At 45.3% G+C, this 15,000-nt stretch overlaps 2 protein-coding genes across 4 annotated transcripts in view; one reads left to right on the forward strand and one right to left on the reverse strand.

Annotated features, from left to right (window-relative positions):
• UQCRB (ubiquinol-cytochrome c reductase binding protein) overlaps positions 1–2,358 on the reverse strand; it is a 41,484-nt gene extending 39,126 nt beyond the window's left edge. Inside the window, exon 1 of the mRNA XM_085846772.1 lies at positions 2,281–2,358. The gene's annotated coding sequence lies outside the window, so the exon portion shown is untranslated. The remainder of the gene's footprint in view (positions 1–2,280) is intronic.
• Positions 2,359–4,357: 1,999 nt separating this feature from the next.
• The window catches only part of ZDHHC23 (zDHHC palmitoyltransferase 23), a 20,210-nt gene continuing 9,567 nt past the window's right edge, over positions 4,358–15,000 (forward strand). For 2 of the 3 annotated variants that reach the window (XM_085846767.1, XM_085846771.1), the window contains exons 1-2: positions 4,395–4,628; positions 8,527–8,748. In XM_085846767.1, coding sequence (XP_085702893.1) covers positions 8,579–8,748 — 170 coding nt within the window. In that variant the 5' untranslated portion in view covers positions 4,395–4,628; positions 8,527–8,578. Of the gene's footprint in view, positions 4,629–8,526; positions 8,749–15,000 lie in introns of all 3 variants that reach the window. The other variant, XM_085846770.1, reaches the window with a different exon arrangement.

The raw sequence follows: 15,000 nt of genomic DNA on the forward strand, positions 1-15,000 counted from the left end.
AATTTGATGATGTCATCGGTCACGTGATTTGGCAGCCATATTTTTTTTTAACCTTTAAAAACCTTCTCTGAAGTGGCTGAACAGATCGAGGCAAAACTTTACACATATGACTGCCTATCCATGAGGAACAAAAGATTCAAACATATGATGTCATTGGTCACATGGTTTGGCAGCCACATTGAATTTACCCAAAAACCTATAATAAAAAAAAATTCTCCAGAACGGCTGGACAGATCGAGGGGAAACTTCACACAAATGTTCCCCAAGCCTTGGGTGTACAGGTTTGTTTAGGAATAATTGATAGGTCACATGGTTTGGCAGCCATATTAGGTTGAAGAAAATATTAAATAATGTTTTCTCTGGAACCGCCTAATCAATCGATGTGAAACTCCTCAGTTATGATCTCGTGGTGATGGGGAATACATGTTTTGAATTTCAACTTGATCGGACACATGATCTGGCGGCCAGAATTATTAAATTTTTTGATCTTGGTTCTTTTTGTTGTTTTTTGAAAAAGGCTCATTTGGCTGTGCCTGGATGGGTTTGAGGGTAGAGGAGAAACAGCTGAAATGTGAATCCCATCCAGGTTCCTCCTGATGACTTCATCCTTGCTTTTTTCTTCTTTGGATTCCTTCTGATTCCTCCATTGCAGGATTGTACCTATTTGGTCTTCCATTTGATTTGATTTGAATATATATTTAATCCCATTCTGAATTCAATTGAATAATAATGAAAAACGTCATGTGTCAGGGTCTGGTGTCCGATTAAATCAGGACGCCTTGGAACCCAGTCATCATTGGCTGCTGTTATAAAGTGGCAGTTCTAATTATGTCTCTTATTAATGACAGAACACACTAATACACAAATGCCACACAAAAGTTCTGGAGAGGGTCTGCAATTTCTGACTGCTCTTTCTAGTTATTTTTGTGCCACGCCCCAATGACAAGTTTGGAGATGTGGGCCATGAATATGAGCGGGTATCCAGAAACCTATGTTTCTGACCGACCTACTACTGACCAATCAACCGTCCATGTACTTTTGTGTATGCGATATTTCAGAAACCGTTGAACATTTAGCTTTCATATTGTAGATATCTATTCCTCATGATATTATCTCAACGTCACTCAGATCACAGAGGTGATTGGCTGAATTATGTTGCCATGGCAACCATCTTGGTAACTTGGCCTGTGTACGCGATATTTCAAAAACGGTTCAAAATTTCGCTTTTGGTATTGCGCATATGTATTCTTCATACCACCCAAAAGGCCGAGTATCAGCTCATTGTTTTCCCTTGTTACCACCACCACCTAAGGTGAAGAAGGTTATGTTTATACCCCTTTCTGTCTGTTTGTTTGTTTGTCTTTGTTTGTCTATTTGTTTGTTTGTGTACAGGATATTTCAAAAAGTTGTGGACGGATTTGGGTGAAACTTGATGGGCAGGTTGGGTGTGTGATAAAGACGAATTAATTCGATTTTGGAGAAGATCTGAATCCAGATCTGGAAACAAGAATTATTTAATTTTTCAAGTAATTCTTCACCATTGAGAAATAGGGCCAAAAACGATATGGTACTGTATCACACGGTATTTCAAAAATGTATTGGGCCCAATATGTTCTCGTGGATCAGGCATTATGTGGCGGAGGGAGGTATGTGCTCGACAGAGTGCCCTTCTAGTTGAGTTATCTTTTATCGAAACACCTTTTTAGAGGGTATATAACTATAGAGTTGGTGAGAGAAGTCAGAGCAGGGTGAGGGAGAAGGGGGAAAGAGGAAAGGTTTTTTAATCATTTGAGCTTTTGTCATCAAATGGAACTTGAATGGCACTCGGTAGAGCACATCCCTCCGCCAGGTTGAACGGTTTACGTTTTGTATCCCATTGATAGGTCGGATCTGAACCGAAATCGAATTGGCTTGTTATTGTCACCTATACCCAACACAACCACATAGTTTTGTCACAACTCGTCCAAAACATTTTTGAGATATTATGCTATACATCGTTTTTGGCCCCATCTCTCAATGGTGAATAATCACTCAAAAAATTATCGGATCCGGATCCGGATCTTTACCAAGATCTAATCAAATAGTCTTTATGACACACTCAACCTGTCCACCAAGTTTCCTCCGAATCTGTCCACAACTCTGAGATATCGTGTTCACAGACATATATTGTACAAACAAACAGGGGTGAAAACATATAATCCCCGCTCAGCTTGTGTGATGGAGATGTCGAGAAAAACCGTTATTATGAGAACATGGAGAAGATGAATTAATTAATCTTACCCTTTTTACGTCCACCACCGAAGCTGCACGAAGGTTGGTTTGTCTGCCTGTGAGAATGAGATCTAAAAAAAGTTCTCTATTTTTAGATCCTCGTGGAGGATCTCTAAGTCTTACTCACGTTGTTGTTCTTCCGCTTCTTGTTGTGGACTTTTTTGTTTCACAGCCTACAGTTTTCATCGAAACTTCCTGAAACTTGGCATATATATGTAAAAATACCTTGCGCAGACAGGAACCATCTCCGATTTTGAAAATTCCTCCGAGAAAAAAAAGTTATGACGTCAAAATATCTCCGCTAAAGGAAATCGCCTAAAAAAATTATCTCCGAAACTAGGCAAGCTTTTTGAATTCTGTTTGCGGGAATCGAACAGGGCATTAGCAGAGATGAATTACCGCACATATGATACATCACTATGACGTCATATCAATTTTTATGACGTCATTCCTATTTTTTGACTTTTTTTGTTTCACAACCCAGAGTTTTCATCGGATTTTCGTGAAACTTACAATGTATATGCAGAAAGCCCATGCGCAGGCAGTAACCATCTCCGATTTTGGAAATTCTTCCTAGAAAAAAAGTTGACGTCATAATATCGCCACTAATGGAAATCGCCTATACCATTATCTCCGAAACTAGGCAAGCTGTTTGAATTTTGTTTGCGGGAATCAAGCCGGGCATTAGCACAGATAATTTATCGCAAACCTGATACATCACAATGACGTCATATTCGTTTTTATGACGTCATCATTAAGAGGACGAGGATCTTAGCTCATTTGAGCTTGTTGTAAACAGTGTCGAGGCTTGAATTAGAGCTAACACACAGAACGAATAACAAGGGGAGCAGGAGACAAGAGGGGTGGGAGAGGGAAGCACAAAACAGTGTAGCACAGAGACATGATGAGACCTGCAGAAGGGAGAGGGATGGGGAGGGGTATACAGGGTAAACAAGATGGGCACTCCAAGGACTTTCAGGAAGGAAAGCAGGGAATTTGAAGAATGCGCGTTTGGGGTGGATTAACGGGGGTAGAAAAGATCATGGTTTTGGATGGGGAAAAAGTTGTCGACGGATTCAGACGAAACCTGGTGGATGAGTGGGTCGGTGACGAGAACAATCCGATTTGATTTTGGTTCAGGTACAAATCCAGATCCGGCCCTATCAGTGGGATACAAAATGTAAACTGTTCAGCCTGTTGGAGGGATACTCTCCACCGAGTGGCCTTCTAGTTTTCAGTGTTGTTTTCGTCAACTTTAGTATCTGTCTCGCTCTTGGGAGAAGTGAACTCTTGCAGAAAGTTTTCTGCAAGTTTCACTTGGCTGTGCCCGGATAGGTTTCAGAGGGGAGAGCAGTAGCAGTTGAAAGCCAAATCCGATCCGACTACCTGCAGGTTCCTCCTGATGACTCCAACGCAGCATTTGATCTTCCGTTTGATTCGAGTTCAAAACGGACGCGGGATTGCATTTTGTAACGATTCCTCGTTGTTCCTTAATCCTGACTTCCTTATAAGGGAACTCGTATTGTCATCCACTTGAAACAGTAAACGCAGTTGCCGGTTGGGAGGTCGGGAGGCGGCTTGAACGAATATTTAAAAGGACGTTCCTCGCCCGGTACCAAGAATCCATTGACCTCGAGCTGTTAGTAATCAGCTTGCTACCGCTTGGCAAGCGAGCCGTTCCTTATCAACCGTTTCATTGGAGCGCTTGCTTGAGTGCTTAAGCCGCCTGGCGAGCACAAAACAAGCTGCTTGGTAGTGTAGTGTAATAAATCCCAGGAATGAATGAATGATTAATGGTATGAGAATGACAGAGAAGGGAGCAGGTGGAGGTGGCTCGGTAAAAACACTCGTTTGGCGTCTTGTTCGGGGTGTTTTTTTTTCACTCGTTCCGTTAAGGAGTTTCTCCTCAACTTCATTGGTCGATATCATATTTAAATACCAGAGCTGTGAATAAATTCGAATGAAGGAAAAGCACAAATGTGGTCTTTGTGGGGAACACAGGTAACTACCGTGCACTTCATGGTAACTACACTCCAGTGAGAAGCGAGAAACCCGTCTTTATTTAATTATACACCCTCCCCAGGTTCCAGTCGATGTTGCGCTGTTGCTAGGAAACCGAATCGCACGCACACGCCGCTTCCTGTGAGCTCCGGGCCGCACGGAAGAGAAGGTGTTTCCGGCTCGGGGGAAGGTTTCCGATTCGAACCAGGAACTGGAATTCTCCGATCAGAGGTCCGAGGGTACCCTCGATTCGGCCTGGTCTTCCGTCAACCCGTTGGTCAACTCGTGGTGTCTCCCATGGTTATTACTAACGAAGAATTCGGACTTTACGTTCAATAACATCCTTCAAGTGCACGGTAAAGTAGTGCACGGTAAAGTAGTGTACGGTAAAGTAGTGTACGGTAAAGTAGTGCACGGTAAAGTAGTGTACGGTAAAGTGCACGGTAAAGTAGTGCACGGTAAAGTAGTGCACGGTAAAGTAGTGTACGGTAAAGTAGTGCACGGTAAAGTAGTGTACGGTACTTTCAAAAGTTTGACACAAAGTCCCAGGAAGTATTCACACATCTGTGATACTCAGTGGGAGTGAACAGTGCGTCAAGTGGTAAACACTGCAATATGACATATGTCACATGACTGTACATTTTTTGAATCATCTGCTTTCACGTTATTTTATGTTTTATTTACAACAAGCAAATCCAAGTCGTCGCTTCGCTGACAGAGGTATTAAGGGGGAAGGGGGAGAGGGGAGAAAGGGGGAGAGGGAGAAAGAGAGGAAGGAGAGGAGTTCTATTCTCGAGTTTGGCTGCTGGGTATCTATCATTTCTTGGAAGCACGGGTGTGCCGCTGGTGCTGTGCCCCTCCACCAGTACACTGGTACTCATTTCGCCAAACTTGGAAGAATGACAGGCTGCATCAACCCCACCTGGTGTTAGTTCAGCAGCCAACAGGGCATGAACTCAGGACTTTGAGATCCTAAGCCAGCCACCCGAACCACGAGGCCCACAGCAGGCTTGGAAGGGCAGTGAGAGAGGAGATAGGGGAGAAAGAAAGTGGCAAGGGGAGGGGAGGGAGAGGACAGAGAGGAGAGGCAGAGAGAGGATGGAGGGGAGAGTGAGGAGGAAGGGTGGGGGAGTGAGGAGGAGGGGTGGAGGAGCTAAAAAGGGGATGAGTAAGCAGGAAGTTATGAAGGGGTTTGGGGAGAGTAACGCCTCACCAAATGTTGCTGTCCACTCTGGGAAGAGAGGGTGGAAGCGAGGATGGGGGAAAGAGGATAGGTGGAAGGGGGAAGTAAGGAGGGGTTTGGGAGGAGGTAAGCGTGAGGGGAGGGGGTTCTTATTTGTGTTTGATAGGGGGACTTGAGGGGGAAAAGGGGGTGGGGGTTCTCGACTTACATTTGGTCGTGGGAGTTGTGGGAGGGCGGGGGAGGTAGTGCAGGATTGACCAAAATGGGGTACTTTAAAACAACACGTTACTACAGTATGCGGAGACCGCCCGGAGAATGATGTCCATGGGAGATGGAGAGGGGAGGAGGTTTGGGAGAAGGTCGGTGTAAGGGAAGGGGTGGGAAAATGAGCAGTGAGAGGGGAAAGGAAGGGAAGGCAGCGCGAGGGGAGGGGAAAGGCAACACGAGGGTAGGGGAAGGCAGCGTGAGGGTAGGGGAAGGCAGCACGAGGGGAGGGAAAAGGAAGGGAAGGCAGCGTGAGGGGTGGGGAGGGGCAAGGAAGACAGTGTGAGGGAAGGGGCGGGGAAGTGTGATAAAATGTGCCCAAACAGCAACATTTTCTTTTTAACCGTCGGTTTCTATATAAAATGGGTGGGAGCATTTATAACCCTCGTTATGTACCTGGCAAAGGCCTGCCTGCATGCATGCATACCTGCTCGCACATGAAACGACCTTTGCACCCCTCCGGTCGGCTCGTTCCAAATCTGATTTGTGCATGCTCCACTCTGGTGAAGCCGTTTTTTATTAGAAACTGAACTGTCAGTCCTTGACATAGGGGGAGGGGTGGGGGTTGAGTGGGAGTAGGAGGAGGGGTTGGGGGGGGTTGGAGAGACATAGAGGGGTGGGTGAGAGAAAGTGAGAGGGTGCAAGGCAGAGAGAGAGAGAAAGAGGAAGAGGGGTTGGAGAGAGAGGAAGAGAGGGGGGAGAGAGACAGAGACAGAGACACACACAGAGTGAGAGAGGTGGAAGATAGATAGATCGAGAGGGAGAAATGCGAGAGGGAAAGGTGCGAAAGAGAGTGGGAGAGGTGCGAAAGCGAGAGGTTCGAAAGCGAGAGAGGGATGTGCGAAAGTGAGAGGGAGAGGTGCGAAAGCGAGAGGTTCGAAAGCGAGAGGGAGAGGTGCGAAAGCGAGAGGGAGAGGTGCGAAATTGAGAGGGAGAGGTGCGAAATTGAGAGGGAGAGGTGCGAAATTGAGAGGGAGAGGTGCGAAATTGAGAGGGAGAGGTGTGAAATTGAGAGGGAGAGGTGCGAAATTGAGAGGGAGAGGTGCGAAATTGAGAGGGAGAGGTGCGAAAGAGAGAGAGGGAGAGGTGTGAAAGAGAGAGAGGGAGAGGTGTGAAAGAGAGAGAGAGAGAGAGAGAGAGAGAGAGAGAGAGAGAGAGAGAGAGAGAGAGAGAGAGAGAGAGAGAGAGAGAGAGAGAGAGAGAGAGAGAGAGAGAGAGAGAGAGAGAGAGAGAGAGAGAGAGAGAGAGAGAGAGAGAGAGAGAGAGAGAGAGAGAGAGAGAGAGAGAGAGAGAGAGAGAGAGAGAGAGAGAGAGAGAGAGAGAGAGAGAGAGAGAGAGAGAGAGAGAGAGAGAGAGAGAGAGAGAGAGAGAGAGAGAGAGAGAGAGAGAGAGAGAGAGAGAGAGAGAGAGAGAGAGAGAGAGAGAGAGAGAGAGAGAGAGAGAGAGAGAGAGAGAGAGAGAGAGAGAGAGAGAGAGAGAGAGAGAGAGAGAGGTGTTTAGGGTATAGCATGAGATTTTAAAAATGTAACGGGCCCAATATGTTCTCATGAATTAGGCATTGTGTGGCGGAGGTTTGCGCTCTACTGAGTGCACTTCTAGTTTTATATGTATCTATCTATGTCGAAGTGATGGGTCATAAAAAGAAGATGAAAGAAGATCGTACATAAAGGGGAACCATGGAAATAAAATTGCACATTTTCAGGGAGCGATCGCCCCTGCCTGGGGGACCACATGCACTACAACGTGGGGCCAACAGCATGTGAGTAGGGCCTGAACTTTGTTCAAGTCGATCGATATGTTCAGTGACAGTGTGAATACTTTTGCCGTGTCTGGCCATGGCTTAGAAAGTAACAACCAATTAGCTTGTAAAGCGCTCACCAAGTGCCTTAAGTACAAAAGCAAGCACTCCAATGAAACAGTTAATAAGGAACGGCTGACCTGGCAAGCGATTAGCGGTCGCCTCGAGAGATTATGGCTTATGTGGAAATGAAATAAAGCCATGACTGCTGGCGTCCCCAGGCATTTATCAGCATTGCAATGTATCCAGTGATTTATAGGTATGCGAATCAGGCATTCGATGACATGAGTGAGGAAAGTGAAGAAAAAAAAAAACGTTGTGGCCTGTTCCAAGTCAAGGCATTGTTGAGCAGGCCAAAATAAATGGCAAATTAAGATGCTAGTGAGGGGCAACTTTCTCCTGTGCCAATGACCAAAGATTAAAGGACAAAGGACAATTAAATCTTGGACAAGCCTTGCTAAAGGACAATTAAATAATGCCATTAATTATCTTGAAAAGGGCTGTTTTAACCCAAACACCCAATTCTCATTGATGCACTCCCTTGGAGTTCCCTTCATATGCACGCAAAGTTTTAGGCTGCTAATTTTCTTGGTTTTGGAGTTATGGAGGAGTCACACACTGTCTGACTGACTGACACACACTGATATTTATTATTATAGATTTCTGGCTGAGATTTTTCTCTCATATCTGGCTCTGATAATTATCATTTCTCTTTCTCCCTGCCTGTTTCCCTTATCACTGTTCTTTTGACTTTGACCTTGAGTATTGAGGGGGCCTCCTGTCTGAGGTCTTGGGTTTCTGAGCGAATAATCGAGCCGAACATCGGGCCACTCACTGGCTATTGAACACTGCTCGAGTGAACCAATTGTTTAACGATTACACGAGTCATTACCATGTAGAGTTCCATATAGAAAAGCTTCTGTCCGACCACTAAGTGTCTCAAATGCCCTTGCCTGACCTCCCCTACCGCTCTTTCCCATATACTCCACCTATCCCCCGCCCAATCCAGACCTCACCACTCAGCAAGCTGCACTTTCTTGGGAAGGACTGGCATACGTGGGATGCCACCCATGAACAGGCAAAAGGATCGTGGGCGCGGTGGCGGACACAGAGCCACAGAGGCTGGGGAAAGCGAGCTTTGCTGCTGTGAATATATTAACTTGCAAGGAGAAATGACCCACCTGCTTGCCTGCTGCTGTGACTGTGAAGAACTGGACTCGATGTGTGATAGGTGAGCGATGAGATTGCCAAGCATGCAGAAGTGGTTGCCCGTTGAGGAAACAATGTACAGTATATGTGTTTGCGGCTCAAATTTGCTCAATCATTCTTCATTTCTGTATTACAAAGCAAAAAAATAATTATTTTCTATACCATCTTTGATTGACTATCTGTTCTTTATTATTACACCATTTGTTTTCCTCTCCACTCCGGGAAACTCTTCTCGTGCTCCCATTGAAGGTCGGATCGAACGCTTTTATTATCACTTCGTCTTGAAAACAGATCTGACGGATCGGTTTCCACAGCACAATCCATACTGCGATACCAAAGGCTTTGAGCTTTCACACCTCGTTTGTTAAAATATGAAATTCACATTCGAGTTTGCCACTTTACTGAAGTGTAAATGAAGTGTATTACACCACTCACTATCTGTGTGGGTGAATTGGCTTTCTTTCTGGGTTGTTGTACATCTTCATTGCCTGATGAACCCCATTGGGACTTCACTTGAAATTACTTTGGTTTCACCCCAAAAGAGCAAGGATTTATGGCATCTATGTTATAATATGCTCATTGGTCGACTTTATGGGTCTATCACCTTTGGCGCTCTGCTGTCTGTGCTCCCTCCTTCGACCTCATTGGCTTCAGAGTCTTTCTCCTGTGCCATTGACCGTTTTGAACTTTCCCCAATTTGATTTAGGTTGGTTGTTTTTTAAGGTAAAATCTGTCTGGTGTTGCCTGACGAACGGCACCATCTTGTGGCTCCAAAGCTACAGTTTTATTGTTGTTGGTGTTGCTGCTTACAGCCTCCATCCAGAAAGCCACTAGCTACATTTTTAGCTTTTTTTGGTTTTGCTACGTGTCAATATATACGAGGATATATTGTTTTAGCCGTTAGAGTCCCACTCCGAAGGTTATTTTAACACCACGTGACCCAGTCTTGACTGAATCTCATGGGCCGCTAAACCACGGCCATGCCGGCCAGACAGCTCTGAAGCCCTGAAAGGGGTCCTGGGTCAATAATGCTACATTACATTATTGTGGGGGCTTCTGAGCCTCCTAGGAATCATGCGCTAAAGCTGCAGGCCGTATCTGATTTGAGTAGAGCGGGACTTTGGCCGTGCACGCGCTAATAGCTGAGCTAATTGTCCATCTTATGGATGATGCAATTGCCACGGTTCATGCACAAAGAGCAGGAGACCAAATTAATCAAGCAGGGTAGGTGCATCTATCTATAATTGTGTGTGTGTGTGTGTGTGTGTGTGTGTGTGTGTGTGTGTGTGTGTGTGTGTGTGTGTGTGTGTGTGTGTGTGTGTGTGTGTGTGTGTGTGTGTGTGTGTGTGTGTGTGTGTCGGTCGCCTCCATCACTCCAAAAACCATGAAACCGAGCTGCCCCAAACCTTCCATGCATACAAAGGGAGCTTCAAAAGAGTGCATGAATGAAAACTGAGTGTTTGGGTAAATTTAAACACTCCATTTGAAGATAATTAATGGCCTACCTTCATAAAAGGCTTATCCTTGGTCAGCCCACTTCCACCTCACAGGGGTCTTTAGCCCCCATTTTGATTTGGCCTACTAAAAATACCTTGCTTTGGAAACAATATACTCTCATTGACTAATTAAAGCATATAATTGAAATATGACTTCAGATTTGAGGATCGGGTTCTCTGTGGGGACCTCCCCAGAGTTCGGAGGGCAAAATAAATGAGAGGATTAGAATGAGTAAAGTAACGGGACAAGTGAACTGTGAGTTCAAGAGAGAATTGAAAAATATTTTCAGTGGCTAAAAAGTAATGAATTCCCACACCACAATAGGAATGCCGAGAGGTACGCACACTCGCTCTAAGCTGTCTAGCCTGGTTTGAATTGTTTCACCATTTTTGTGCAATCTGCTTTCCTTTAGGATGTGATTTCATTTCATTAGGTGGTTGAAGCGATTTTATCTTGTGTATATAAAAGCAAATTAGATGTTGTTTGTTTGTTTATGATGATAATCCTCTGAGCTCCCAAGAGATTAATTGCTACAAAACCTTACGGGATCACAGTTTCTATGACTATACACCTTACTCGGGGTTTTAAAGTGTCATTTTCGAACCATTCATAACACATGAGCTATCACCTGTCGTGGGGAAGGAGTGGGAGTTTGGAGGGAGGGGTGGGGTGGGATGAGGGAGGAGAAGGGGTGGAGTGTTTGTCTGGAGGGAGGGGTGGGAGTCTGGAAGGGAAAGGGTGGGTGGAGGTCTGGAGGCAGGGGAAGGGAAGGGGTGCGAAGGGAGTCCGGAAGAGGGTGGGAGGAGGAGAGGTGGGAAGGGGTGGGGTGGGAGAAGGAAGGATGGGTTGGGGAAGGGGTGGGGTGGGACTCCGGAGGGGGGGTGGGGGAGGGAAGGGTAGGGGTGGGAGGAAGCAGGGGTTGGGAGTTGAAAGGGTGGGAGGAGAGACCCGGCAATGCCGGACAATGCCGGGTACCTTTTCTAGTCTAAAATAAAACATGGCAAATAATTATCAAATTTCACCCCTTCACTGGAGTCCTTTGCTCGTCGAAAATAAAACTGTCAACAATAATCAAATTTCACCACTTGACCTCGACCAACATACACCTTCGACAAACCAAGCCTTCAAACAAACCAAGCGAACAATCGGGGAGATTCTTAAAATACCCCATGTCCTTTGGCCACAATCAATCACACAAGAAAAGAGATATACATAGGGAATTGACAGGACAGAAAGAGAGCTGGTTTGGCAAGCCAGGAGGTAGAGCTGTGCAGGAATCTATTGGCAGTTCAACTCCATGGCAGGGCAATCGTTCCAGACACACACACACACACACACACACACACACACACACACACACACACACACACACACACACACACACACACACACACACACACACACACAGTTTGTCTGCATGGTGTGACTCAGCTGGTTGGCAGTTCAACTCCACTGCAGGGCAAGTTCCATGGCCAGAGAGAGAATTGAAGCTCAGCCTGACCCTTCACCCAAATGAAGCACAGTTTCTCCCAATCGCTAGCATCTGCTTCTTTTATCACTTCTCGCTCATGCCATCCTCTTTTTTTTCCAACGGTGGCGATCGGACTGCTGGGCAGGATTATATGTCTATAGATAGTTGTTGGGACTCTTTAAAAGATGGGTTGCTGCATGCTACTGATAAGACATTTGGCTGGTCGAAGGGCCCAGCTAGACATGAGGCTACATGGCGGTGGAATAATGAGGTGGATAGTGCAATTCAATAAATAAGAAAACTGTTTAGAATTTGGGAAAAGGGAGGGGATAAGGAGGAATACTTAGTGGCTGAACGTAGAGCAAGAAAGGAAAGTTTACAAGGCTAAAAAAATGAGTACAGGACTCTCTTTCAGATGTGATAAATAATGCAGATTGTAGAGGGGAGATATTTAGTAGAGCAAAGCAAATTATCGGTCGAAATAAAGATCTCATAGGAGACCAATGTGTGAAGGATGATTTGGGAAATGTACTGGTTGACAATGAGGAGATTAGAAATGCTTGGAGGAGTTACTATGAACACCTGCTAAATGAGTTCTCTTGGAACAGGGATATTCTGGAGGCAGTGGAGCTGGTGCAGGGCCCACCACCTGAGATAAAGAATGAATGGATGAAGAAAGCCATCTATGAAATGAAGAATGGTAAAGCGAAGAGCAGCACTGGTATAGTCGCAGAGATGCTGAAGGCATCTGGTGATATTGGAGTGAATTTAATCACTAAATTTATAAATGCAATTATAAGGTAGACATCTCTCCCAGATGATTGGTTGAAGAGTATAATGGTAAATATTTATAAATGGAAGGGAGATGCCTTAGTACAGGGCAACTATCAGGGTCTGAAGTTGCTGGATCATGGAATGAAAGTGGTATAGAGAGTCATGGATAAACTGATGACAGTGTTAATATACATGAAATGCAATTTGGTTTCATGCCAGGAAGGGGCACAATAGAGGAAATTTTTATAGTCAGGCAATTACACGAAAATATCCAGGGAAGAATAAACAACTGTACTTTATACTTGTGGATTTGGAGGAGTTTCATAGTGTGCCTCAGGAAGTGGTACAATGGTCCGTGAGAAAGTTACGTGTGGAAGATTGGTTAGGCCTAAGTCACATTTGCTCTACGGCGAAGATACGGCGGCCGTACGCCCTCTGAAGACAGAAACGTGCGGCGGCCGCAGAGTTTCTGCGGTGGCCTCAGGGTGGCCCTACGCCGTTTGGCTATATTTTACAGGCCGTAGGGGTCGCCGTGGAATAACGTGGAGTTATAACTTTTTTTCATTTCTACGTTCGCCGTAGCAATTCGACAAGCCGAAAAAAAAGAACTGGTAAAAAAAAACCCCCACTCGTTACCGTCCGTCTGGCCGCACGTTCGCCTTAGGGCCCCCCTGCGGTCGCCTTGCGGGCACCTTGCGTCTGCCTTGAAAATTCTATGGCCGCTGCAAGAATGCCCTAAGGTCACCATGCGACATCAAATCAAAGACCGTACGGCACCCCCACGTTTTCAGTCTCCACAATTTATAAATACGCTGTGCGGCTACCCGAAAAATAAAAACATATGTGACTGCTACATTGTGTGACCGTGGAAATACTGCGGCCGCCCTATAATTGCTAGTGGCTGTAGATTTTGTAGACCCCACGGCCGCCGTGGCAAATGTGACTTAGGCCTTAGTTAGCGTAGTTATGGCAATGTATGATGGCCTAAAAACCTCTGTGAGGATAAATGGAGTGCAGAGTGAGGATTTTGAAGTGAAAGTGGGTGTTCATCAGGGGATCAGCCTTGAGCCCAATCCTGTTCATCATGGTTCTTGAGGCTATATCACAGGAACTTAGAGGCAGCTTACCTTGGGAACTCCTGTATGCTGATGACCCAGTGCTGACAGCTGACAGTGTGGAAGAGGGATTGGGAAAATACACAGTATGGAGGTCAGAGGACTGAAAGTGAATACAGGGAAAACGAAAGTACTGATTAGTGGTGTGGGAGAAGGAAGTGTGGAAAAAAGAGGGAGGTGGCTCTGTGCTGTCTGTAGAAAAGGTGGAGGTAGCAATTCAATATTGAGTAAATCCTGTAACTGCTGGGTGCACAAGAGGTGTAGTGGCATCAGGGGTAGACTGCAGGTGGATCCTGACTTCAAATGTGCTGTTTGCGCAGGTAAACAAGTGGCTCCAGTTAGAGTGGAAAGGTTAGTTTATGGGGATATATCTCTGGAATGTGTAGATAAATTCTGTTATCTTGGTGATATGATTAGTGCAGGTGGTGGTGTGGAGGCAGCAGTGAATGCAAGAATTAGAAGTGGCTGGGGAAGTTTAGGGAGCTGTTACCCCTATAGACATCAAGTGGGACCTCTCTCCGATTAAAGGGAAAACTTTATGCAGCTTTTGTTATAAGCATGATGTTATGTGGCAATGAAACATGGGTGATCAAAAAGGAGGATGAACGGAGGTGTGAACCAAATGAAATGAGAATGTTGAGGTGGATCTTCGATTTGACACTTAATGGTAGGAAATCAAATGTGGAATTTAGAGGTAGTTTAGGTATAGAAAGCATTAGTGAGTTTATGAATAGGGGTAGGTTGAGATGGTTTAGACATGTGGAAAGGATGGGGATGGGCATCTGTGTGAAGAGGTGTATAAATATGAATATGAATGGAAGGAGACCTAGAAGCCATTCAAGGAAAACATGGGATGTGTTGCTGAGAGATGATCTTTGAGTTAAAGGCTTGACAAGAGGGATAGCAAGGGATTGTGCAGCCTGCAAAAGACATTAGGTGAACCACGGCTTACACATGCAAGCATGGAAACGGCCGTAAAACGATGATGATGATGAACGGCAAGAGCACTTGTTCAACGGCTGCAGCACGAGTCACAACAGCAAAACCATGAGCCGTCTGAGGTAAATCGGGCGCCTTAAACGGCACACATTTCATTCTCCCACCAGTCTCATGCTGCAAGGTGTGTGAGTGCTTTAAAATAGAACATTTAAACAGATAACAGATGAAAGAACAGAAAGCATAGGCTAACATGGATCATAAGTCTAGATACAGACAATGGAAGGGAGGACTGTGTCGTTCTGAATGTTATAGTGACACATGTCTAACGTCACAATTAATTACGTTTATTCTAAAACACTCATCAAGGAAATAACTGCACTTTACTAAGCATTTATTAACCCCTAGGGGTCATTCCCACAACGATATGTATCTGTCAGCCAATAACCTCATTACCTGCATGAATCAGATATGGGAGTGC

Source organism: Eptatretus burgeri, chromosome 11, assembly GCF_056783735.1.
Source record: "Eptatretus burgeri isolate ZD-2024b chromosome 11, Ebu_testis_v1, whole genome shotgun sequence".
In the NCBI taxonomy this organism is placed as follows: domain Eukaryota; kingdom Metazoa; phylum Chordata; class Myxini; order Myxiniformes; family Myxinidae; genus Eptatretus; species Eptatretus burgeri.